The sequence below is a fragment of the Lagenorhynchus albirostris genome, chromosome X, assembly GCF_949774975.1.
Source record: "Lagenorhynchus albirostris chromosome X, mLagAlb1.1, whole genome shotgun sequence".
Lineage (NCBI taxonomy): Eukaryota > Metazoa > Chordata > Mammalia > Artiodactyla > Delphinidae > Lagenorhynchus > Lagenorhynchus albirostris.
The window spans coordinates 68,650,659-68,675,086 of record NC_083116.1 but is presented as its reverse complement, the minus strand read 5'-3'; the positions used below and the strand labels follow the sequence as shown (position 1 = coordinate 68,675,086).

Below are 24,428 nucleotides of genomic sequence, written 5' to 3'. Positions count from 1 at the left end.
GGCTGTATCTTATATAGTTGAACATACACCTTACCCTATGACCTGACATTTCCACTTCTAGGTATGTACCCAAAAGAACTTAAAATATGTCCATGAAAAAACTTGTATACAAATATTCATAGCAGCCTTATTCATAACAGCCCCAAGCTAGAAACAACCCAGATGCCCATTAACTGGTGAATACAATATAAATACAATACAAATACCGTGGAATACTACCCAGCACAACACAGCTGAATCTCAAAAGCATTATGCTGTGAAAGATGCCATGCTCAAAAGGCTACAAACTGTATTATTCCTTTTATATGAATCTCTAGAAAAGACACAACTAATCCATGGTGGTTCTCTCAAGTATGAGGTAGGGGTGGGTCTGACTGGGAAGGGGCATGAGGGAAATCTGTGGGGTGATGGTAATGTTCTATATTTTGATAGGGGTTTGGGTTAACATTTGTCAAAACTCAGCAAATGTTTCCTTAAAATTTATGTATTTCACTATATGTAAGTTTTACCTCAAAAGGAAAAAACTGCAAGAAAACTGAACTCTAATTAATAATATACATGCAGAAATATTGAGGGAAAGATGTATACTAATGTCTTCAATTTACTTTGAAATGCATTAAAAATAACATAGATTGATAGATCAACAGAGCTGAATAGATGGACAGATATGTGATAAAGCAAATATAGTAAATTGTTAATTGTAGAATCCAGTGGTGAGTATACAGGTGTTCATGGTAAAATTATTTCAATTTGGTGGGGGTGAGTTGAGAAAAAGGAAACTAGGGCATTTGGGGGAAAGGAAAGAGCTCTGTGCTGCTTGGGCTTAAATGTCATTGTGGGAAGTGGCCCAGGAACCAATCAGAGAGTTGAACAGAGCCCAGATAAGAAGGGGCCTCATGTGGCAGCTCAGGAGTCTGGACTTTACCTTTTAGGCAGTGAGGAATCATCTCAGATTTTTAAGGAGTTGAATGACATGATAAGAGGTAGTGTGGCATGGAAAAATGTTCTGTGATTAGGAGTTAAGAGAGAAGGGTTCTGGTCCCACTTACAGCATGACCTTGGGCAAGTGGATCAGTACCTCCAGGTCTCAGAAAGTTTCAACAAAATATACTCCTCCTTCTTTGACCCCTCTTCCACCCAAGAAGAGGCCCTCAGAAAACTGAGTTTAATCAGGCACAGAAGAAACTGTGTATATATGTACTGAAGGAGAAAAAAACTGCTTCTTGTTTGTCCTTCCCTTCCAGCCAACTCCCTTGCCCCAGCCCCTTGCACTCTTGCCCTTGCTCCATCTGAATGATTTTTTCCCTCCTCTTTAACTGGCTTTCTTTATCTGCAGGGTCAGCAAGTTAGACTTGAAACTTGGCCCCTGGACCAGAGCATACCAGTCACTCTCCTCTAACTCAGCTGCTGATACCTGCTTCTGGCCTTAAGACTCACCACTGTTTCATCCTTCTGTCTCTTGCTCTCTAGAAATTTCCTGTGTAAGGGCCTTGGGGTTCCTAAAGGCCTTAGGTCTGTGGCTATCTTGGAGTCTGAGAAGTCACCCCAAAGAGGTGGACCAGGAAATGTCTGAGGATGCAGACACACTATGTCTACTCCCAGCCTTCCCGCTGCTAACCTGAACCCCAACCCATCCCATCCCCAGGTCTCCCTCACTTGGCTCACCTATACTCTCTTCAGCAGTTAGTGTCTCTACCACTGACCTCGTGCTAGGGGAGTTATCTTTCTGCATGTATCAACATATGGAAGAAGCCTCTTGATGTGAAGAGGAACTCCCAGATCTCATCATATCTCTGGCACTTCACTTTCCCCCTGAAGTTTCTGATTATTCTCCTTTAACAGTCTGACCCAAGCCTGGCCCAGAACTTTATGCCCCACAGAACAGATGAGACTAAGCTGAAATGTTCAACAAGACACTAGAAAAGGGAAGGAAATAAAAACCAGCAGCCCCACAGAGCTAGATAATCTGGCTTCAAAGATATGGCCTGCTCTTAAGGCTAGCAATTCCTGATTGTATAATAGTTGCTCAATAAATATTTGTGAATGAATACCTATACACAGTGGAAGTCAGACACTGTTCTTATCCCCAAGGAGCTTAGGTTCTAGTGAGGAGACATGTTAAATGGGTAATTTTAATATAATTTCATAAGTGCTGTGATAGAGAAGTGTTAGTGGTTAAAAATCACAGACCCTGGAGCCAGACTGCCACAGTGTGAATCATAGGTCCTTGAGTAAATGATTTAACCTTTCCCTGTGTTGATTGTAAAATGATATCCCTATCTTATATGTATGTATGTCATATTGCTGTTCACAAGTATTTGAGGTAATTCGAAGGAAAAGCTTAGATAATTTATATATCACCTTAAGTAAGTCCTATTCCCTCTTTAGGCTTCAGTGTTCCCATCTGTGTAATGAGATTGGATTTTGTGGAAGGTCCCTTCCAGCTCTGACATCTGTGCTCTAGATTTTGGAATTGAACCAATGCCAAAGAACATACTAGGTTGTTTTCTTTTTCCAGTGAAAGCAATCTGCAAACCATCTTGTTAACATTTATTGAGCATTTACTACATGTTAATATTTATTGAGTACCTACTACATGCCAGGTGCTATGCCAGGTGCTTTCCATATTTTATTTCCCATCCTCACAACAAATCTGAAAGATGAGCCTCTTCTCTATTGTTTATGGGCTTTGTTACACTAAGTGGTTAAATTTATTTATAGTACCTTCTTTGCATCAGGCAGTGTTAAATGCTAAGGATATAAAAATAAATAATGCTGACCCTATGCTCAAGGAGGTCACAGTGTAGGACAAGAAACAAAGATATAAAGGGCAAAGTTCATCCTTACACTGCATTGTAACATATACCTGAGACACCTCTGTTCCAGCCCTACAAAGGTGTCACTTCTCAGGATAGGAAACTTTTAGCCAAGGTTTAGCACAATGTTTAGCACATGGTAGCCTCTCAATAAATACCTCTTGAATAAATGAAAAAATTAATTAATTAATAAAAGGCTTTAAAAAGCCCATTCTATTTCTCCATTGGATATGATCAGGAAACCAATCCATTTCACCCTTTCTCTCACTTCAAGCTTTGCTGTTCTGTACTAGCCCTCAGAGGGTTAAGTCCTATCTCATTTTGTTCTATAAAGCTCCTGTTGCTTCTGTCATCTTTTCTCCTCTATGCCTGCTCTAATAATAGACCAGTGATTGAGCAGAATTGCTTCCTTGGCAGTCAGGAAGCAGGCTCCATGCATATGGCCAATTGATTTGTTTTTAATGCACCTGGCTCAAATTGAAATCAGGCTACATCCAATATCTTTTCCCTTCCATGCCTCCACTTTGGCTACCAGGAGGTGTCAACATTCAAATTCCTTTCCCCAAATCAGTACTCTTTCCTGATTATGGACAATAAAACCTCAGTCTTCTTTGCCTTTGGACTTCTTTTGCCATCACTATTTCTTTTGCCACTACAAGCATCCTGGCTCCTTTTCACAATCAATCCCACTTGGCTCTCACAATCAATCTAAGGTGTTGCTGTGTCATCAGAACTCCTTAGTTACCCTCATAGACATTAATAAAGAAAAGTGAGCAAATGAGGGAAAGATTATGTACCCACCTTCTTGAGAAAGTTCTCAATATGTCATCCATTCTCAAGTAGTTAGGATGATTTAGGTGCAGGACAGGGGGATGATGAGAATGACCTATTAAGTTCCACTCTAGCTTGAGACTTCTATCGAAAAATAGGAGAGGCCCAAAGCAAGGAAGTACATTTGACCTAAATAGAGAACATCAGGGATAAAAGGCTTTCAGAGGTCATCTGGACCAGTGAGTCCCAAGCACTAACCTGCAGACCCATGGCAGTCTGTGACATTTTCATCAGAGAAATGTTGAGAAAAATTGTTGCCAACTGACCTTTCTTGAGAAAGACTTTCCTCAGTAAAAGACTATGTCCTTTCTACATTTTCTATATTTCAGTGTTAAAACATCATTTCATTAATGATATGATAGTGATGATACATGCCCTTACATGGCAACATTAAAAGTTAACATCCTTATGTTGGTTCTCAAAGTTTGGGGAGAAATTTTAGAGAAATTGTACGAGTCTTTGAGATCTAAATTTTTGGTTATTATTATTTTGGTCTAGTGGTTTCAGAACCTGGCAGTGCATCAATATTACTGGGAGCCTTGTTAAAACTATGTATTCCTGGCTCCCACCCCCAGATATTTTGATTCAGCAAGTGTGGAGTGGGACCCAGGAGGCAGAACTTGTACAAAAGTCTCTAGGTGATTCTAATGTGTAACCAGGTTAAGGAACCACTGCTCTGCTTCACCACTTGTATGATTAATCAAGAACATAAGCAATTAGAATGGTTCCATTGTGTGCTTATTCTGTTTGGGACAGAAATAAAGCACATTCTTTCACTTGCAGTGTAAACCAGGACCTCACTGGGGTTTTCTAAGATCCACAGTCAGATAAGTACAATAATTTAAAGAGTTTACAGGGGCCACACATCACTTACTTGTGAGCATGAGCCAAACTGAATGAGTCTACACATACTAGGTGCTCTCTAATGATTTGTTACTACTGATGATGTTTGTCAACCAAGTCTGATCTAGAAATTTGTAGAGAAAACTTCATTCATCTCAAGACCCTAGCCCTACTTCTATCACCTCACTCTCAATGTTGTCTCATCCTTTACATCCTTCTCTTCCCTTTTCCTCAATCTCAAAATGTCTTCACCCAGTCTAGTGGAGTCAAATTCAACAAATGGTAGTTATAATTATTAATATTTTCCACTAGAATGTAAACTCCATGAGGACAAGGACAATTGTATGTTCCCAGTGCTTGACATGGTGACTGGCACACAGTAGTTGCTCAATAACTATTTGTAAAATGAATGACTGAATGGTATGACAAAGGCAAGAGGCATATCTCCCCAGTTCAAGACTAACCCTCCTATATGCTTTGTTGAACCCACTCTGGAGATTCAGGAAAGGCATTAGAATCTCAACTGGAAGACAATGAGGAGAATGGGTGGTGAGGGATGAGAGAACAGCAGGTGTCCATACATCATGGAATGGTGGATAATCCAGTGTTTGGAGCCTGGCATGAATGGGAGAAAGGGGAAAGGAGAAAATGTCAAAGAATGGAACTAGACAGGTTGAATATGAGTACCTCAGAGACAGGTACCAGGTCTTTTTGTGTCCTTGGTATTTAGTACAGAGCCTGGCACATAAAGGTTCTTAGTAAATGAGGCTGGTCCCAAACCATAAAGGACCTTTTATGCCTGGTTGCAGAATTTAAACTTAACAGTCAAATGGAGAATCACTGAAAGTTTTTAAAGCAGAGAAGTGTCATGATTAAAACTGTATTTTAAAGTTGTAATTGACAGGATTGTTTGGAAGAAGAGACAGCCACAGGCACCTTCAGACCTGATTTGGCTCCTAATTCCCAATCCTCACTAACACTACGACCATCCTTTCCTTCACTTGAGCAAGAGATGTCAGCATCATCTTTGCTTCTTCTTTTTCTCTCACTACCCAAATCTGTTTTTGTCAGCTCTACCGTAACAATGGTTCACAGAGCCAACCCTTTTTCTTCATCCCCAGTCAGTGCCCTATTCCAGATCATGAAATTTTCTTTTACCCGGTTCATTGTTTGGTTTCCTTACCTCTTATCTTTCCAAGCCACAGTATACTGTCACCACAGTTTTGTTTTGTTTTTCTTCTAAAATGCAGATCTGATATTAGTTAGCTACTCAAAAATCTTCAGTGGCTCTCTTGTATTTCCAAAATAAAGCCTATACTTCTCAGTATGCTATTTAATAACTGTGAAGTGGGTATTAACTCCATCTTGCAGATAAAGAAACTGAACCTCAGAAAGGGTAAACAACTTTCTTAGGATCACCCAGGTATGCAATGGTAGAACCATGATTAGAATCCAGGTCTCTTGATGCCAGTGCTCTAGCCATTATAAAATGCCTTTTAAAAAGGGAAAAAATGGTAGGTACTGCATGTGTTTCTGGAATGGCGGGATGGTAATTATGCAGTCTTGTTTCCTGGATGGAGCATATAATTTGAAGCTCACACAAATGAGCAAAGATTCCTGTTCTGCCTCTTGATGGCTTTGTAGACTTAAACAACTTAAACAACTTAAACAACTAGGCTCACAAGAGTTTCTCAGTGAGTGTCATCACACCCCCCACTCCAGTGCTCTAAAAAAGACATTCAAACTAGAACAGAATTTAGACAGTAGGAGTCCGAGATGGGCTTCAAGACTTCAGGGTCTATTCTTGGTTCTGGGGTTGGAAATAGCCCTTTTCAGGGTCTTAATCAGGTTCCCTGAAAATGGAAGCCAAGGCTAGTGCTCCCCTAGGGCAACAGTTGGTCCTGTGAAACCGCTGACTAAAAAGCAAATCTTAAGCCCCAGTGCCCATACTGTCCATGATTTGTCACTCCTCATGACTGAAGCATTGTGGATTTTTATTAAAATGCAAACGTTTCCTGGGAGAGGCAGCATACATATTAACTTTTTGGCCTGATTAGCTTTCACTTACCTCTTTCTATGAGTAGAGTCCTTCCATGCCTCTTTGTTTTGTCCTTCTTAGGTAGGGACACCCAACCTCCACCCCCAGCCTGTTAAAATCCTTCTCAAGATTCAAGGCCCATCTAGGCCACTATGTGCTCCGGAAGCCTACTGTGATAACTCAGCCACATCCTGCCTTTCCTTCCTCTGTCCCTCTTCCGGGGAGCACCAAGCCCCAGCCGCCTGTGGTGAAGCTCAGGGAGCACGAGGCTTTGCCTTGAATTCCACCTTGTACTTGACTTTTCCCAGGACCTTCGGCTAATAAACGCCTTGATTTCGTTGAGCCTCTGCCTTCCTGCTTGGAAAAAGCAGGTGATAAAAATACTCACCTCCGGGCAATAAGGGAATGCTCTATTCCTCTAGCAATGCCTGCTTTGCTGACTGGCATGGCCCCCGTGATTTGTGAATTATGGCCGATTCCTTTCACGGCATGGCAAGCTACTTGGGACACCTCTACCCTCCCGCTCAGCTCAGCCCGCGTTCAGGTGCTTAATGACTGTGTTCCTGGGCATGTCACAGCCCTGAGCTGCATTTTCACCTGCCATGCAGTCTTTTCACCCAGCAAGAAGGTTAATGAGATGCTGGGTAGAAAGGGCTTGGCGCTTGCCCGCCCGCTGGTGGGGAGCGAAGTAGCTTGGTAACCACACCACGAACTCATGATTAGTGCATTAGACGCGCGGGCCCTTAGGGGAGGCAGAGCTTCCCGGGATCGCTGGGGCCGGCCCCGAGGGCTGAGGCTGGAAACAGCCGTGCACTGCGTCAGGGAGCCCAGCCGCCCGCAGGGCAGATCACCCCTCCCGTCTCCCGAGAGCCGCGCACTCCGTAGGGAGCAAACTCTCCCTTACCCTCGCGGGGTTAGGGCCTTAGTCTGGGACATTCACCGGGATTCTTGTGTCTCTATGCCCGAGGTGGGCGGAAGGGCGCGGTGGGTGCTGGGAAGACATCCCTCCGCTAGCGCCTCGGCCGAGTTCCCGAGCGCCCGAAAAGCCGCGGCGGAGGCCCGGGGGACCAACCCAGCTGGGATGTTGCGGGCTGAGCGGCCCTTGCCCGAACTGGCGGCTCGACATGGCCCTGACTCCCAGTTCCCCAATGCGGGACAGAGAGCCGGGAGGAGCCTGAGCTGAGCTCTAGCTCCCGCCCCGCCCGGGCCCGGCTCCCTCCGGTGCCACTGCACCTCCCTCCCTACCTGGCCCGGCCCCCGGCCCAGACCCGGCCCTCTACGGCTCCTCTGGGCTCCAGGTTGGCGCAAACAAAGCCCTGATTGACTGCCCGGAGAGGCGGGCCTCGCTGCCGGGCCGTCTCCTCCCATCCGTGCCCCGCCAGGGATTTGCTGGGAAGGGCGGGGGTGGAGGGGGAGAGACGGGGATGGGGGGGCTGTTGCGCAGGACTGTGGGGGGCTGAGCCCCCGGGCTCGAGAAGACTGTGCCCACCCTCTGTCCGAGCTTGGGTGTCCCTTCCAAGTCCCCCTCAAACCCAAGGGGGGGCATAGGCACTACTGAGGGCGGGGTGGGGTCTCTCAAGGGCCACCTCTCGTCCTGGGGTCCCGGGGGCCACCCCACTTCCAGGCTACTTGTGAGAAAGGAGAGAGTGGGAGCAAAGGACAGGCGGGGTCTTCCCTGGGGGTTCTGGGTTGATCAATGCTCGTTTGGAGCCTGCAGGGAGGAGAGGGCAGAGGAACAGGATAGTTTATGCTCTCGTTTTTCCATTTTAACTATCCCTCTACTGGTCTTCTGGACAAGGAGAAAAGAATTCAGTAGTTTGGAAAGGGAGTTGAGGGAGACAGCTGCGGATTGAGTAGGTAGGCGAGTATGAGGAGGAGGAAGGGCTGGGGAGAAGAGAGAGGCTGTAGCGGCTGCCTGTTGAGGGAGGAAGAGGTTGGGGGGAAGGGAGAGGAGGAGGAGGGGGAGGAGAGAGATGACATGGGGAGAGGAGGAGGGGGGATGGGGGAGGAGGAGGAGAGGGCTCGAGGGACTGTCTGTCTCGGGACAGGCTGGCCAGCTGGGGCGCGGAGCCGGGAGGAGGAGGCAGCAGTAGCAGCGCTTGGAGAAGCAGCAGCAGAAACAAGTACCAGCCACACAGCGGCTCCTCCGGCCCGAGAAGCCACAGTCCCCCGGCCGCGATGGCGCTGCAAAGCCCGGCGAGCGAGGAAGCTAAGGGGCCCTGGCGGGAGGCAGACCAGGAACAGCAGGAGCGGGTGGGTAGCCCCGAGCCGGAGCCGGAGCCGGAGCCCGAGCCCGAGCCCGTGCCAGTACCCCCACCCGAACCCCAGCCAGAGCCCCAGCCGGAGCCCCAGCCCTTACCGGACCCTGCACCACTGCCGGAGCTGGAGTTTGAGCCTGAGCCGGTGCGCGAACCCGAGCCCACGCCCACCGTGGAGACCCGCGGCACCGCGCGCGGCTTCCAGCCCCCCGAAGGTGGCTTCGGCTGGATGGTGGTCTTCGCTGCCACCTGGTGCAACGGCTCCATCTTTGGCATCCAGAACTCCTTCGGGATTCTCTACTCCATGTTGCTGCAGGAGGAAAGAGAGAAAAATCGCCAAGTGGAGTTCCAAGCAGGTGAGCGGCTCCGCGCGCCCCACCTGGCATTCTAGGCAAGGGTGTCCGCTCCGGCTGCCGCCGATCCTATACCTCCTGGTCCGAGGCACCCCTCTAGCGCGCCGCTTGGACTCCTCCCCCTTGCCCCTTGCCCGTGGCGCTGCTAGAGCGCCGGTTGCCGGGCTCTGGGCAGCCTCGGCTGTGGAGACTAGGCGCAAGAAGTCCCGGGGGTGGGACCTGGGACCTTCGTTGATCATACGCAAGGAATGAATTTTTTGCTCTGGGACATATCCAGACGCACCTTTCGGGTTTATTTAAAGTACTCTGAGCGTGTGTACTGGGGGAAAATATTTGCAGAATGTTGTGGTTTTTTTGTTTTTTTTGGGGGGGGGAGTGCGAAGACATGGGGAGAGGAGAGAGTTTGGAGGTTGGGAGGACTTTGAGAGAAACACTGTACCGCAGATCTCCGCAGCAGCCCCTGTTCCTGTACGGGGAGCGGAGGTGTTTTCTGTCAAAAACACTTTAGGAATCTTGGTGACTGAGCGAAGACTCTAACACATGGCAGGCGTGTGTATCTGCAGGAGAGAGAGGAAGGGAGGGAAGGAGTGCGAGTGGGGGGTGTGCGCGCGTCTATTTGCCCGCCGTGGTTACGGCCCAACCGGGCCCGGCCGCCCTCTGCCACTCTGAGGGAGCGAGCGGATCTCTGTGCCCTCTGAGCTGAACCCCAAAGCAGGCAGGGAGGCAGTCTCCGCGGTCTCCTGCCAGGGAGGCGTGAGGCGGCTGGCAGACTGGGCCCTGAGGCTCACTTCGCACCGCCCCCAATCTCAGCCTTGCCCTGCCTGGCGCCCCGCGCCTCTCCGCTATCCGCTGGGTGCCTCGTTAGTCTTTAGCCGGAATGCCGGCCTCCACCCCTCCTGCCTTCGTGTGGTGCTGACTTGGTCTTCTTCCCTAAGACAAGCAGGGCTGGGGGCATAGCTCTCGCTCTTCAGCGGCCACAGGACCACAGGCTTGTGCGCTCCTCCCGTTGAGCCTGAGCCTGCCTGTGGACTTGGAGAAGTCAAAGTAGCCATCCCGCTTTCTCAGCAAGCCGCCGGCGAAGCCCCTCAGCCGTTCTCATGAGGAGTCTCGGGAGCGAGCCGAGGGGCTTGGGATGCCGTCTTCCTCAAGGCTCACTCCCTCTTGTGGTTCCTCAGGACAGCTCCACTGGAGACCCGCCGCAAGTTTGCAGCTTAGAATACGTGGCTTTTTAAAACGCAGCTCAGAATAAGTGTTGCCCTGGGACTGAAGGGTTCCCTCCTCTCTCCACCCCCAAACACGTACTTCTGCTGCTCTTTGAGGGAGGCTGGGGATCATTTAGTGAATAGAAACCTTGAATTCTGGGGGCATCCACCTGTGGATTCCCTGAGCCCTTAGAGGGCCTCTCCTAGGCTCTCAACCAAGGACTCTCTTTTTTCTTTTTTTAGTTTGCTAGGCTGCCCTTTAAGAGGTTTTGGGACTCTTGATGCCTCTGACCTTGTGATCCATCGGCGTTCTAGTGTGCGGGCCCCACTTGAAAGTTCAAGTGTGCGGCAATGGCTGTCCAAGGCAATCTCAGGACTGCCCAGGCTGCGTTGACGCTTGAGTGGAGAGGGTCCCTGACTGTGTGGAACAACATTTGGGCGGAAGGTCACTGTCACACTCACCCCGGGACTACATTTTCCCTGCTTTGATGCAGTTCAGGGGCTCTTGGGAAGGAAGCCAGTGTAGGGCCTCTGGCTGTTGCCTAGGTTACCTTGGAGGGCACCTGCTGAGCATTGCCTTGTGGTTAAAGGCAGGCTGTTGGCCTTCGGGGTCAGTGGCAAAGTCTGGGTAAAACTTCATGGGAGGTAATGGGGGATGGGCTGAAGCTAGGCCCTGGCTTTCATGTGATGTGAGCAGGCCTAGAGCTGGGGCCTTAGGAGTGTGTAATAAAACTTGGAAAAACCACTATTTTACCAGGAAGAGGTTCACTGCTGGGGAACAAACTTCAAAGTAGGTGATCATAGGGGACTCAGGGGGAGGGCTGGCTGAGACTTTCCGGTCAAGACCTCACAGTGCAGCTGGGAAGCGGGGGTAGCAGTGAGCTGTGCAGAGGTGTGGCTGGTGTGTGTTCTGACACAGACTAGATCCATTGAGGGGCTGGGGTTACCAGTTTAAGTTATGGTGAGTATAGGTCAGGAAAGGACAGAGAGGAATTTGGTATGTCCCCAGGGTCACAGACTACTTTGGCTTGGGTCCTTACTGTATGTGTCTTGAATTCATGAAAGTTATTTTTGATACTGGAGACTCTGGGAAACACCTCAGTTTTTATTTTAAAAAAGTCAAGAACACCCCACTACACTCCTGACTTCCTAGAAAATCTCATCCTCACCACTACCTTTCTTGAGCCCCTCAGCTTTGCCAAGCAACCATTCAGGTCCTGAGATTCCAAATGTGCCTCTGTCTCCACACACTTTCTGCAGTTTACTCAAAATTTCTCAGCTACCTATGCCACAGCACTGGTGTCTCAAAGGGATAGAATAAGCCAGTAGAAGCTTGCTAAGATGTTTGTCAGCCAGTGTTTGCCCAATAGCCATTCTGAGGAACATAGAATATACACTCCCACAGTCAAGGAGGTTGGTGCATTGTCCATTTCTATTAACGTCTGACATGGCTTGCATCTCTAGAAAGCTATGAATTTAATATTTGGAGGCACCCCACAACCCAAATTCTCTTTGGCTAGGCCTAATATCTCCACAGTCCTAAAGCTGTGCTGATTGGCTTAATGGGTATAAGGCTCTGCAGATGACTGGGACTATTATGAGTGTGCCCCAGAGAAAGGTTGTTTTGATGTCTGGGGGCTAACTCCACATCAGAGGGGTCTCTGGTCATGTGAAAAAGCCATGGAGAGTAGAAGGGAAGTGGAATGCAGGCCATTCTAGAGCATGCAATGTTCAGTCTTTGTGAAATCTGTGGTGCATACAATTCTATGGTGGCAATGTATCTTGTCCTTTCTCTTCACCCATTTTGAAAAGGAAACCAACTTTCCCTGGGCCTTAGGCCTGGGATGACTGGCAGACAAAAGGTTCTTGAGATGGAGGCAAGTGACCAAGGTCCGATTTAGGGAAAAATGGAAAAAATCAAGAGAGAAATGAGCCTATACTTTTGTAGAGCTTGTGGGAAATTTGGGAATTCCCCCAACCCAGGCCAAGCAGCAAACAGGACATGGGCAACCCAACAATTTGGTGGAAAGTATATCATGGCTTCCTGGCATGAGAGGGAAGCATTTTGGAGGAAAGAAAGAGCAAGGTAGCATTGATTGCAGGCCTCAGGTCATTACTGGAACCCTAAATGAGTTGGAGCTGGGGCAAGGTTAGGGTTGGGGGTCCAGAAGACAAGGCGGAACAAGTCAGAGTTTTTAACATTGTCTCCAAGCTTAGGTCTTTTTGAACGTGCTCCAGAGTAAACCCAGTACCCTGCACTTTCCACCTTGACTGCCAGTCTAGCACTGAGCCATAATATATGATGGGAGGCATCTTTTCCTGGGCAGTTTATAAGCATGACCCTTGTAGGCTCCCAGGTGAGGAGGGTGGAGCTGTGTCTCTCACCACCTGGGGAAAGGGGTAATAATGGTCAGGAAGGTTCATTATTGGGCACAAGATAGTTCAGGCTCATGGGCCACTCTGATGGAGACATAATTTTCTAGGCATGGGATAAATGATACAATCTGCCTTTGGGCAGAGTCCCAAAGATAGATGGGGCCAGGGACAGTTTAAGCTATCTTTCTCTTCCCCATTTTAGGGGCTTTCATTGCTTAGTTCAGTGTCTCACTGGGCTGACAACTAAATTGCTGACTTTGAGAGCCAGGCGTCTTTTGAGCAAATCTGCCAATGTCTTGCCTTTGGCTGAAGGCTTTTGCTTACTGTCCAGAGAAGGTTGGCTCGGAGCCTGCTATGGCGCTTTGGGTCACAGGGCCATTGGCCAGGCATCTTTCAAGTCACTCCTCTGACTCCTCTCCAACCAAGCTGGGTCCCAAACTGAGACCTTGACTCATACCGGAGGGGATGAGGAGGAGAGGTTGGGGTACTTGGAAGCCAACCAGGGGGATGCTTGTTTGAGCTGGAGTAGCCAATTGAAGTTGGATCCCTAGCTCACTGTCCAGTAGCCTCGAGTGCTCATTCTAAGTCTAAATATGGATCCCAATGGGCTGGTGATCTCAGTAATACTAACTAGGCAGTGACTAGGAGCTAGAAAACTTGTGCCCCTGACTTACTCTGTGACTTTGAGCAGGCACTTTACCTCTCTGTACCTCAGTTTATCTATCTGTAAAGTGAAAGGGTTTGACTAGATAAACTTCTTAGCTCTGCTGTTCTATCCTTCTAAAATTATGTGATATTTTATTCTTTACTATTCACTTGGCATAAATTTTGACTCATTCAGACAAATGGAAACATGTTAATCTGCCTGAATGAGGGTGTGGATGGGTTGGGAGGAGATTGGGAAAGCAATGAAAAACCATGTAGACATCATTTCTCCATGTGTATTAAAAGACTATGGGGCTAACTCATATGTACTGATGTGGTTGAAAAGACCCACTTTTTTTTAACCCAGTGTGTAAAGGCAACTTCAGATCCACAATGCTTCTCCCAGAATGTCCTGCTTAGCATAGAATTGGGCCTCCAAGAGAATTCCCTCAACTTGGCCTTCTGCAGGCTAGCAGAGTAGTTCTGTATGCTGCTGTTTCCCAGCATTTGAGCCTGCTTCTAAAAAGCATTAAACTGCAAGCATTCCCTTAAGCCTCAGTTTGGACCCCTCTCCTGAAACTTAATTTTCCACAGCTCATTCTCATTTCTCAGAAATGATTAGTATGATCTTGGTTTTCTGTTACTTCAGGATAGAAGAGTAAACCAAGATTCCTAAGTGCAATACGGTGTTTTCCTTCAGGGGGCTTCAGACAGGGCATCTTTATAGCTGGCTAAGGGCTGCTGCCTTGTAGTGGGTATGAGAGGGCTGCTGCTTGCCATCCTAGAGAAGGCCATATTGAGTATCCACAATTTCTGGGCAACTTCAGCTTCACTCAGGGCTTAGCTGAGAGTGTGGCTACTGAAGTAGCAGGCACAGAGCTCTCTCTCCTTTTCCCTGAATTTATACTTGCTTTGGAAATATTTCCTGCAGTGCCATGAAGAGTAAACAAACAGATGGACTATCAACATTTACAGAAATATATAAAGGATGTCATCTGGACCTTTTGAGCAGACCAGTTTCCCAGGAGGGTATACTGCCTTTCCCATCAACATCTTTTTGTTTTATTACATTTTGAAAGAATCATTTATTCTTTTCAGATTGTGTGAAAGATGGAGTGGGATTTCCTGTTTTGAAAGGAATTATTTCACCTGGAATTGAATGAGTAAACCTTAGAGAAAAAGCTTTATTCATAAAACACACACACACACACACACACACACACACACACATATATACACACTCTACACCTCAAGCCATGGATTATGAGTATTCTATCTGAAAAACATCTTTTCTCATCTGTTTACAGAATTAGGTTTAATGTAACAGAAGCTTCTGTAGGGGTTGTGGCGGACTAGTGCAAAGGGCCCAGATTGGGAAACTTGTTAGGTAAGAGTGATGGAGGGAATATGGCCAGCCTGGATTGTACCTCTTGGCATGGACTCTTTGCAACTCCCCAACAGTGGGGCTTGGAAACATTTATTGTAAGTTTCTTTCTGCTTCCATCCTCTCCTTATCCTGCATCCCTCTTGGTATTCAAAGGTTATTGGGAAGAGGGTTTAGAATACTCCAGCCCTCTCCTGGTTTAAGGGTGACAGAGGACTAAGCCTAGGGATGTCTAATCATTTGCCTTGAAGTCAAGGTACTAATGATTACTAGTGTGAAATCACTTGGCACTTATTTTGTGGGTAGGGAATGTGGCCTGCTTGGGTGGTTTGAGGAAGTACATGCTTCTTCACCCTGGAAGTCTTGTCTTTCTCTGTTCTCTTGTTTGCTTGTTTCTGGGGTTGGTAGAAGAAGGGCTAAAACTGGCTGTCCCAACCACACATTTTCTTGGCTCCTCCTATTTTCACAGTGCATTTGTAATACCTCTGCTCATACGCCATCCCTTTGCTCCCAGCATTGTTCTCTCTTCTTTCCCTCATTCAATTAGAGGAACAACTGAGGTTTGGATGTTGTACAGGCCTCACTCCAGACTGGATCTCAGGCCCATTCCCACACATCCTGTGGAAGTATCTTTTCCCTTTTCCCCTTTCTCCTGTCTTATTCTCCACTTTCTTGGGGAAGGGTGACTTCCTGTGAAGCACTCAAGAGTGTAGAAGCTATCACCTCTGGATTTTTGCAGTAAGATAGCTGCTGTGAAACCTTTTCATCATTTCCACACCTCCTTTTTTCACAGCCCCAGGACCCCAGTCAAAGAGATAGCATTGTAGCAGGTCTTACTCAATAGTATTCAACAAATGTCCTGGTCAGTTGCACCCTTCCTCTTCAAATTCTCACTATTGTTGTCCCTCAATTCCTCAGCCAACTGAACTTCCAGAGACTTCAGATGGGTTTTCAGTAGCTTCAACAGTTCTCGATAGAATAGAACTCTTCATTCTTTTTTGAGCCCCTATCATCTCTCTTCTTGCCAAAAAATACTGCAGAATTGATTGTAGAGGAGTCGAAGGGGGGAGGAGACAGACACCCATGTCCTAACTAGAGTCAAAAGTGCTTTCAGTGAGGATGGAGAGGGAGGAAGTGAAACTCCCAGGTTAGTTGCTTCCCTGCTTCCATGCAGCTAAAGGGAAAAAAGGAAAGGAAATGTCACTAAACTAGCAGTCCCCACACAGTCTCCTTGTCTAATTTATTCTGTGGATCTGTCCACCCACCTTCTTACCCAGGCTGGAAGGGTATGTGCATACACCCATGTGTCCAGACCTGTGTGTACGTGTGTATAGCTGGGTGTGTGATGTCTGTCTGGGCCAATTAGCACAGTTGCTTAAAACATGGTGCCTATGAGACTCAGGTCACAAGTTCAGTCACTTGTTTAGGTAACTGAGCTTCTCACAAAGAAAAGAACTCTTCTTCTGTTCATCACCCATGCCCCTCATGTGGGGTTGCCACTGATCCCAAGAGGACTGGGTAAAAGTAGGGAGATGACCCCCTATAAGCTTTCCCTATTATGGGGAAAAGACACAAAGCATACAGCCTAGTGATAGCTGCTCTTCCACAGTGTTATTTCTTTGACATTTAGCTTCTTACTTCCATCAAGCACCCTAATAGTAATAATAATAGTAATAATAACAATAGAAATTGCTAACATTTATTTAGCATTTAGCAATTAATTCTGTGCTAGGCATTATGTTAAGCACTTTACATGTACCAACCCATTTAAATTCTGAACAACTCTATGAGGTAGGTACTATTATTTCCTCCATTTCACAGATAAAGAGAAAGATGCACAGAAGTTAAGTAGCTTGCTTAGCTCATATAGCAAATAATAGCAGAGCCAAGATTTGAACCCAGAGAGTATGAGACCAGAACTCCTGCCTTTAGATATCACCTAATACATACTAAAGATGGGAGGAGCACAGCTACCAAGGAAGTCTGCTGCAGACTTTTCCATTCCTGTAGCCTCAGGGCATCCTTATGACTAAGGGATAAAAAGAGAGGACCAAGAAAGGGTTTAGTAAACAAAAGTCTCACAGTCTTGTGATACATGACATACTCTTCTAACCACCTGTCTTACTCTACCCAAAGTCATGGTCCTTGGGTCCAAAACAGGGCCAGAGAAACCATCTCTTTTTAGTTGGTTAGCCTGAATAAGTCATATAACCTTTCAAGCCTTCAGTGTTCTCATCTTCATGGTGAGATTGACAGTATTTACTTTTATAGGACTATGAAGGGTCACATGAGATTCTGTATGTGAAAGACATTTGTAAATTGTGAAGGGGTTGGTATTATTATTATCATCAACATCATCATCATCATCATCCAATAACCTTTTCCAGCTCCTAGAAAGTGAGTTGCTATACCTTTCTCTAAATATTTCTGGAAGAGGAATCAACCTCTCCTCCCCACCTTCCACCTCCCCACGCCATCTCTTCCCCATCTCTCCTCTGTATTCTTCTGCAGTTTTACCCGGGTATCCTGTAGCTAAGGACTGGCCATGTTTTCTTTGTTCCTCAATTCTCTAGGAGCCCAGGGAGAGGAGGGGCCAGGTCCCAGGTCATATACATTCAAGGAAACAAGGCATGTTGAAATATTTACAGCTCTTGGCAGGAGCTCACAAACCTCCCTTTGAGTCAAGGACTGAGTTTTTAAATAGGAATTGCTGCACATTGGGGGCAGATGGTGGGTGGAGTTAGGGTGTCACTTCCTCCCGAGGGTCTCTCACAGGGCCTCTGTTCTCCTGCAGGTAGTGAAAAGAAGGAAAGGGATATTTAGGGTCAGAAGGTCTGGGCCAGGGGACATTAAGCAAAGAAGGGGCCTTGCTCCTTTGTATTCAGTTTCGGAGTGGGCCAATTTCCTTATGTTCTAAACAGGATAGCCCCCGAGAACAGAGGCCACAGAAAGCCAGAGGCCTGGAGGAGGACTGCAACAGCAGGTTTTTTGGTTTTGTTTTTTTAATTTTTATGGGCGTATAGTTGCTTTAAAACTGTTAGTTTCTGCTGTACAGCAAAGTGAATCAGCTATATGTATACATACATCCCCTCTTTTTTGGATTTCCTTCCCATTTAGATCAGCAGAGAGCACTAGGTAGAGTTCCCTGTGCTATACACTAGGTTATCATTTATCTATTTTATACATAGTATCAATAGTATATATGTGTCGGTCACAATCTTCCAATTCACCCCCCCCACTTTGTATCTATTTCTGCTTTGTAAATAAGATTGTCTATACCAATTTTTTCAGATTTCACATATATGCGTTAATATATGGTATTTGTTTTTCTCTTTCTGACTTACTTCACTCTGTATGACAGCCTCTAGGTCCATTCATGTCTCTACAAATGACCCAATTTCATTCCTTTTTATGGCTGAGGAATATTCCATTGTATATATGTATACCACATCTTCTTTATCCATTTCTCTGTTGATGGACATTTAGTTTTCTCCCATGTCCCGGTTATTGTAAATAGTGCTGCAATGAACACTGGCTGCATGTATCTTCTTGAATTATGTTTTTCTAAGGGTATATGCCCAGTAGTGGGATTGCTGGGTCACATGGTAGTTATATTTTTAGCTTTTTAAGGAACCTCCATACTGCTTTCCATAGTAGCTCTATCAATTTACATTCCCACCAAGAGTGCAAGAGGGTTCCCTTTTCTGCACACCCTCTCCAGCATTTGTTGTTTGTAGATTTTGTGATGATGGCCATTCTGACTGGGGTGAGGTGATATCTCATTGTGGTTTTGATTTGCATTTCTCTAATAATTAGTGATATTGAGCATTTCTTCATCTGTTCGTTGGCCACCTGTATGTCTTCCTTAGAGAAATGTCTATTTAGGTCGTCCACCCATTCTTGGATTGGGTTGTTTGTATTTTTGATATTGAGCTGCATGAGCTGTTTGTATATTTGGGAGATTAATCCTTTTTCAGTTGCTTCGTTTGCAAATATTTTCTCCCATCCTGAGGGTTGTCATTTTGTCTTTTTCATGGTTTCCTTTGCTGTGAAAAAGCTTTAAGTTTAATTAGGTCCCATTTCTTTATTTTTGTTTTTATTCTCATTACTCTAGGAGGTGGGTCAAAAAAAATCTTGCTGCAATTTACATCAAAGAGTGTTCTGCCTATGTTTTGCTCTAAGAGTTTTATAGTGTCTGGACTTACATTTAGGTCTTTAATCCATTTTGAGTTTATTTTTGTGTATAGTATTAGGGAGTGTTCTAATTTCATTCTTTTACATGTAGCTGCCCAGTTTTCCCAGCACCACTTTTTTTTTTTTTACATCTTTATTGGAGTATAATTGGTTTACAATGGTGTGTTAGTTTCTGCTTTATAACAAAGTGAATCAGTTATACATATACATATGTTCCCATACCTCTTCCCTCTTGCATCTCCCTCCCTCCCACCCTCCCAATCCCACCCCTCTAGGTGGTCACAAAGCACCGAGCTGATCTCCCTGTGCTATGCGGCTGCTTCCCACTAGCTATCTATTTTACGTTTGGTAGTGTATATATATCCATGCCACTCTCTTGCTTTGCCACAACTTACCCTTCCTCCTCCCCATTTCCTCGAGTCCATTCTCTAGTAGGTCTGTGTCTTTATTCCTGTCTTACCCCTAGGTTCTTCATGACATTTTTTTTTTGTTAAGTTCCATATATATGTGTTAGCATATGGTATTTGTCTTTCTCTTTCTGACTTACTTCACTTTGTATGACAGACTCTAGGTTCATCCACCTCATTACAAATAGCTCAATTTCATTTCTTTTTAAGGCTGAGTAATAGTCCATTGTATATATGTGCCACATCTTCTTTATCCATTCATCCAATGATGGGCACTTAGGTTGTTTCCATCTCCTGGCTATTGTAAATAGAGCTGCAATGAACATTTTGGTACATGACTCTTTTTGAATTATGGTTTTCTCAGGGTATATGCCCAGTAGAGGGATTGCTGGATCATATGGTAGTTCTGTTTGTAGTTTTTTTAAGAAATCTCCATACTGTTCTCCATAGTGGCTGTACCAATTCACATTCCCACCAGCAGTGCAAGAGTGTTCCCTTTTCCCCACACCCTCTCCACATTTATTGTTTCTAGATTTTTTGATGATGGCCATTTGGACTGGTGTGAGATGATATCTCATTGTAGTTTTTTTTTTTTTTTTTTCCCGGTACGCAGGCCTCTCACTGCTGTGGCCTCTCCCGCTGCGGAGCTCAGGCTCTGGACGTGCAGGCTCAGCGGCCATGGCTCACGGGCCCAGCCGCTCCACGGCATGTGGGATCCTCCCAGACTGGGGCATGAACCCATGTCCCCTGCATCGGCAGGCGGACTCTCAACCACTGCGCCACCAGGGAAGCCCCCTCATTGTAGCTTTGATTTGCATTTCTCTAATGATTAATGATGTTGAGCATTCTTTCATGTGTTTGTTGGCAGTCTGTATATCTTCTTTGGAGAAATGTCTATTTAGGTCTTCTGCCCATTTTTGGATTGGGTTGTTTGTTTTTTTGTTATTGAGCTGCATGAGCTGTTTGCACATTTTGGAGATTAATCTTTGTCAGTTGTTTCTTTTGCAAATATTTCTCCCATACTGAGGGCTGTCTTTTCATGTTGTTTATGGTCTTCTTTGCTGTGCAAAAGCTTTGAAGTTTCATTAGATCCCATTTGTTTATTTTTGTTTTTATTTCCATTTCTCTAGGAGGTGGGTCAAAAAGGATCTTGCTGTGATTTATGTCATAGAGTGTTCTGCCTATGTTTTCCTTGAAGAGTTTGATAGTTTCTGGCCTTACATTTAGGTCTTTAATCCATTTTGAGCTTATTTTTGTGTATGGTGTTAGGGAGTGATCTAATCTCATACTTTTACATATACCTGTCCAGTTTTCCCAGCACCACCTATTGAAGAGGCTGTCCTTTCTCCACTGTACATTCCTGCCTCCTTTATCAAAGATAAGGTGACCATATGTGCGTGGGTTTATCTCTGGGCTTTCTATCCTGTTCCATTGATCTATGTTTCTGTTTTTGTGCTAGTACCATACTGTCTTGATTACTGTAGCTTTGTAGTATAGTCTGAAGTTAAGGAGTCTGATTCCTCCAGCTCCGTTTTTTGTTCTCAAGATTGCTTTGGCTATTCGGGGTCTTTTGTGTTTCCATACAAATTGTAAAATTTTTTGTTCTAGTTCTGTGAAAAATGCCAGTGGTAGTTTGATAGGGATTGCATTGAATAGCACCACTTATTGAAGAGGTTGTCTTTGCTCCATTATGTATTCTTGCCTCCCGTGTCATAGATTAGGTGACCATACATGCATGGGTTTATCTCTGGACTTTCTATCCTCTTGCATTGATCTGTATTTCTGTTTTTGTGTCAGTACCATAGTGTCTTGATTACTCTAGTTCTGCAGTATAGTCTGAGGTCAGGAAGGCTGATTCCTCCAGCTCTTTTTCTTTTTATTCTCGATTGCTTTTGCTATACGAGGTCTTTTGTGTTTCCATACAAATTGTAAAATTTTTTTCTATTTCTGTGAAAAATGCCATTGGCAATTTGATAGGGATTGCATTGAATCTGTAGATTGCTTTGGTTAATATAGTCATTTTCACAATATTGATTTTTCCAATCCAAGAACATTGTATAACTTTCCATCTGTTTGTGTCGTCTTTGATTTCTTTCATCAGTATCTTATATTTTTCTGCATACAGGTCTTTTGCCTCCTTAGGTAGGTTTATTCTTAGGCAGTTTATTCTTTTCATTGCAATGGTAAATGGGATTGTTTCCTTAATTTATGTTTCTGATCTTTTGTTTTTAGTGTATAGGATTGCAAGAGATTCTGTGTATTAATTTTGTATCCTGCAACTTTACCAGATTCATTGATGAGCTTTAGTAATTTTCTGGTGGCATCTTTAGGATTTTCTATGTATAGTATCATGTCATCTCCAAACAGTGACAATTGTACTTCTTCTTTGCCAATTTGGATTCCTTTTCTTTCTTTTTCTTCTCTAATTACCATGTCTAGGACTTCCTAAACTATGTTGAATAATAGTGGCAAAAGTAGGGACCCTTGTCTTGTTCCCGATTTTAGAGGAAATGCTTTCAGTTTTTCACCATTGAGAATAATGTTTGCTGTGGGTTTGTCATATATAGCCTTTATTATGTTGAGGTAGGTTTCCTGTATGCCCACTTTCTGGAGAGTTTTTATCATAAATTGGTGTTGAATGTTGTCAAAAGCTTTTTCTGCGTCTATTGAGATGATCATATGGTTTTTGTTCTTCAATTTGTTAGTATGGTGTATCACACTGATTTATTTGCAAATATTAAAAATTCCTTGCATCCCTGAGATAAATACCATTTGATCATGGTGTATGATCCTTTTAATGTGTTGTTGGATTCTCTTTGCTAGTGTTATGTTGAGAGTTTTTGCATCTATGTTCATCAGTGCAATTGGCCTGTAATTTTCTTTTTTGCGGATATCTTTGTCTGGTTCTAGTATCAGGGTGATGGTGGCCTTGTAGAATGAGTTTGGGAATGTTCCTCCCTCTGCAATTTTTGGAAGAGATTGAGAAGGATAGGTGTTAGCTCTTCTCTAAACATTTGATAAAATTCGCTGGTGAAGCCCTCTGGTCCTGGACTTCTGTTTGTTGGAAGGTTTCTAATCACAGTTTCAATTTCATTACTTGTGATTGGTCTGTTCATATTTTCTATTTCTTCCTGGTTCAGTATTTGAAGGTTGTGATTTTCTAAGAATTTGTCCATTTCTCCCAGGTTGTCCATTTTATTGGCATATAGTCACCTGTAAGAGTCTCTTATGATCCTTTGTAGTCAGTTGTAACTTCTTTTTCGTTTCTAATTTCGTTTCTAATTTCATTTAGTTTCATTTCTAATTTTATTGAAATTAAAATCTCCCTTTTTGTCTTGATGAGTCTAGCTAAAGGTTTATCAATTTTGTGTATCTTCTCAAAGACCCAGCTTTTAGTTTTATTGATCTTTGCTTCTATTTCATTTATTTCTGCTATGATCTTTATGATTTCTTTCCTTCTAACAACTTTGGGTTTTGTTTGGTCTTCTTTCTCTAGTTGCTTTAGGTTTAAGGTTAGGTTATTTTTTTTGAGATTTTTCTTGTTTCTTGAGGTAGGATTGTATTGGTTTAAACTTCCTTCTTAGGACTGCTTTTACTGCATCCTGTAGGTTTCAGGTTTTCATGTTTTCATTGTCATTTGTTTCTAGGTATTTTTTGATTTCCTCTTTGATAGCTTCAGTGAGCTCTTCATTATTTAGTAATTTATTGTTTAGCCTCCATGTGTTTGTGTTTTCTACAGTTTTTTTTCCTGTAATTGATTTCTAGTCTCATAACATTGTGGTTGGAAAAGATGCTTGATATGATTTCAATTTTCTTAAATTACTGATGCTTGCTTTGAGACCCAAGATGTGATCTACCCTGTAGAATGTTCCATGCGCACTTGAGAAGAAACTGTATTCTGCTGCTTTGGGATAGAATGTCCCAGAAATATCAATTAAGTCTATCTTGTCTAATGTGTCATTTAAGGCTTGTGTTTCCTTATTAATTTTCTGTCTGCATGATCTATCCATTGGTGTAACTGGAGAGTTAAAGTCCCCCACTATTATTGTGATACTGTCAAATTCTCCTTTTATGGCTATTAGCATTTGCCTTATGTATTGAGGTGCACCTATGTTGGGTGCATAAATATTTACCATTTTTATATCTTCTTCTTGGATTGATCCCTTGTTCATTATGTAATGTCCTTCCTTGTCTCTTTATTTTGAAGTCTATTTTGTCTGATATGAGTATTGCTACTCCAACTCTCTTTTGATTTCCACTTGCATGGAATATCTTTTTCCATCCCCTCACTTTCAGTCTATATGTGTTCCCAGGTCTGAAGTGGGTCTCTTATATACAACATATATACAGGTCTTGTTTTTGTATCCATTAAGCCAGTCTGTGCCTTTTGGTTGGAGCCTTTAATCCATTTACATTTAAGGTAATTATTGATATGTTTGTTCCTATTACCATTTTCTTAATTGTTTTGGGTTTCTTTTTGTAGGTCTTTTTTTCACTTGTGTTTCCTGACTAGAGAAGTTCTTTAAGCATTTGTTGCAAAGCTGGTCTGGTGGTGCTGTATTCTCTTAGCTTTTGCTTGTTTGTAAAATTTTTGATTTCTCCATTGAATCTGAATGAGATCCTTGCTGGTAGAGTAATCTTGGTTGTAGATTTTTCCTTTCCATCACTTTAAATATATCCTGCCCTTCCTCTGGCCTGAAGAGTTTCTGCTGAAAGATCAGCTGATAACGTTCTGGGTGTTCCCTTGTATGTTATATGTTGGTTTCCCTTGCTTCTTTTAATATTTTTTCTTTGTATTTAATCTTTGATAGTTTGATTAATATGTGTCTCAGTGGGCTTCCCCGGTGGTGCAGTGATTGGGAGCCTGCCTGCCGATGCGGGGGGCGCGGGTTCGTGCCCCGGTCCGGGAGGATCTCGCGTGCCGTGGAGCGGCTGGGCCCATGAGCCGTGGCTGCTGGGCCTGCGCATCTGGAGCCTGTGCTCCACAACGGGAGAGGCCGCGGCAGTGAGAGGCCCGCATACCGCAAAAAAAAAAAAAAAAAAAAAAAAATTGTGTCTCAGCATGTTTCTCCTTGGGTTTA

The 24,428-nt window shown here is 44.5% G+C and overlaps 1 protein-coding gene across 1 annotated transcript in view; it reads left to right on the top strand.

The window, feature by feature from the left end:
* Positions 1–8,590: 8,590 nt before the first annotated feature.
* SLC16A2 (solute carrier family 16 member 2) overlaps positions 8,591–24,428 on the top strand; it is a 119,243-nt gene continuing 103,405 nt past the window's right edge. The window contains exon 1 of the mRNA XM_060138533.1: positions 8,591–9,142. Coding sequence (XP_059994516.1) covers positions 8,707–9,142 — 436 coding nt within the window. The 5' untranslated portion in view covers positions 8,591–8,706. The remainder of the gene's footprint in view (positions 9,143–24,428) is intronic.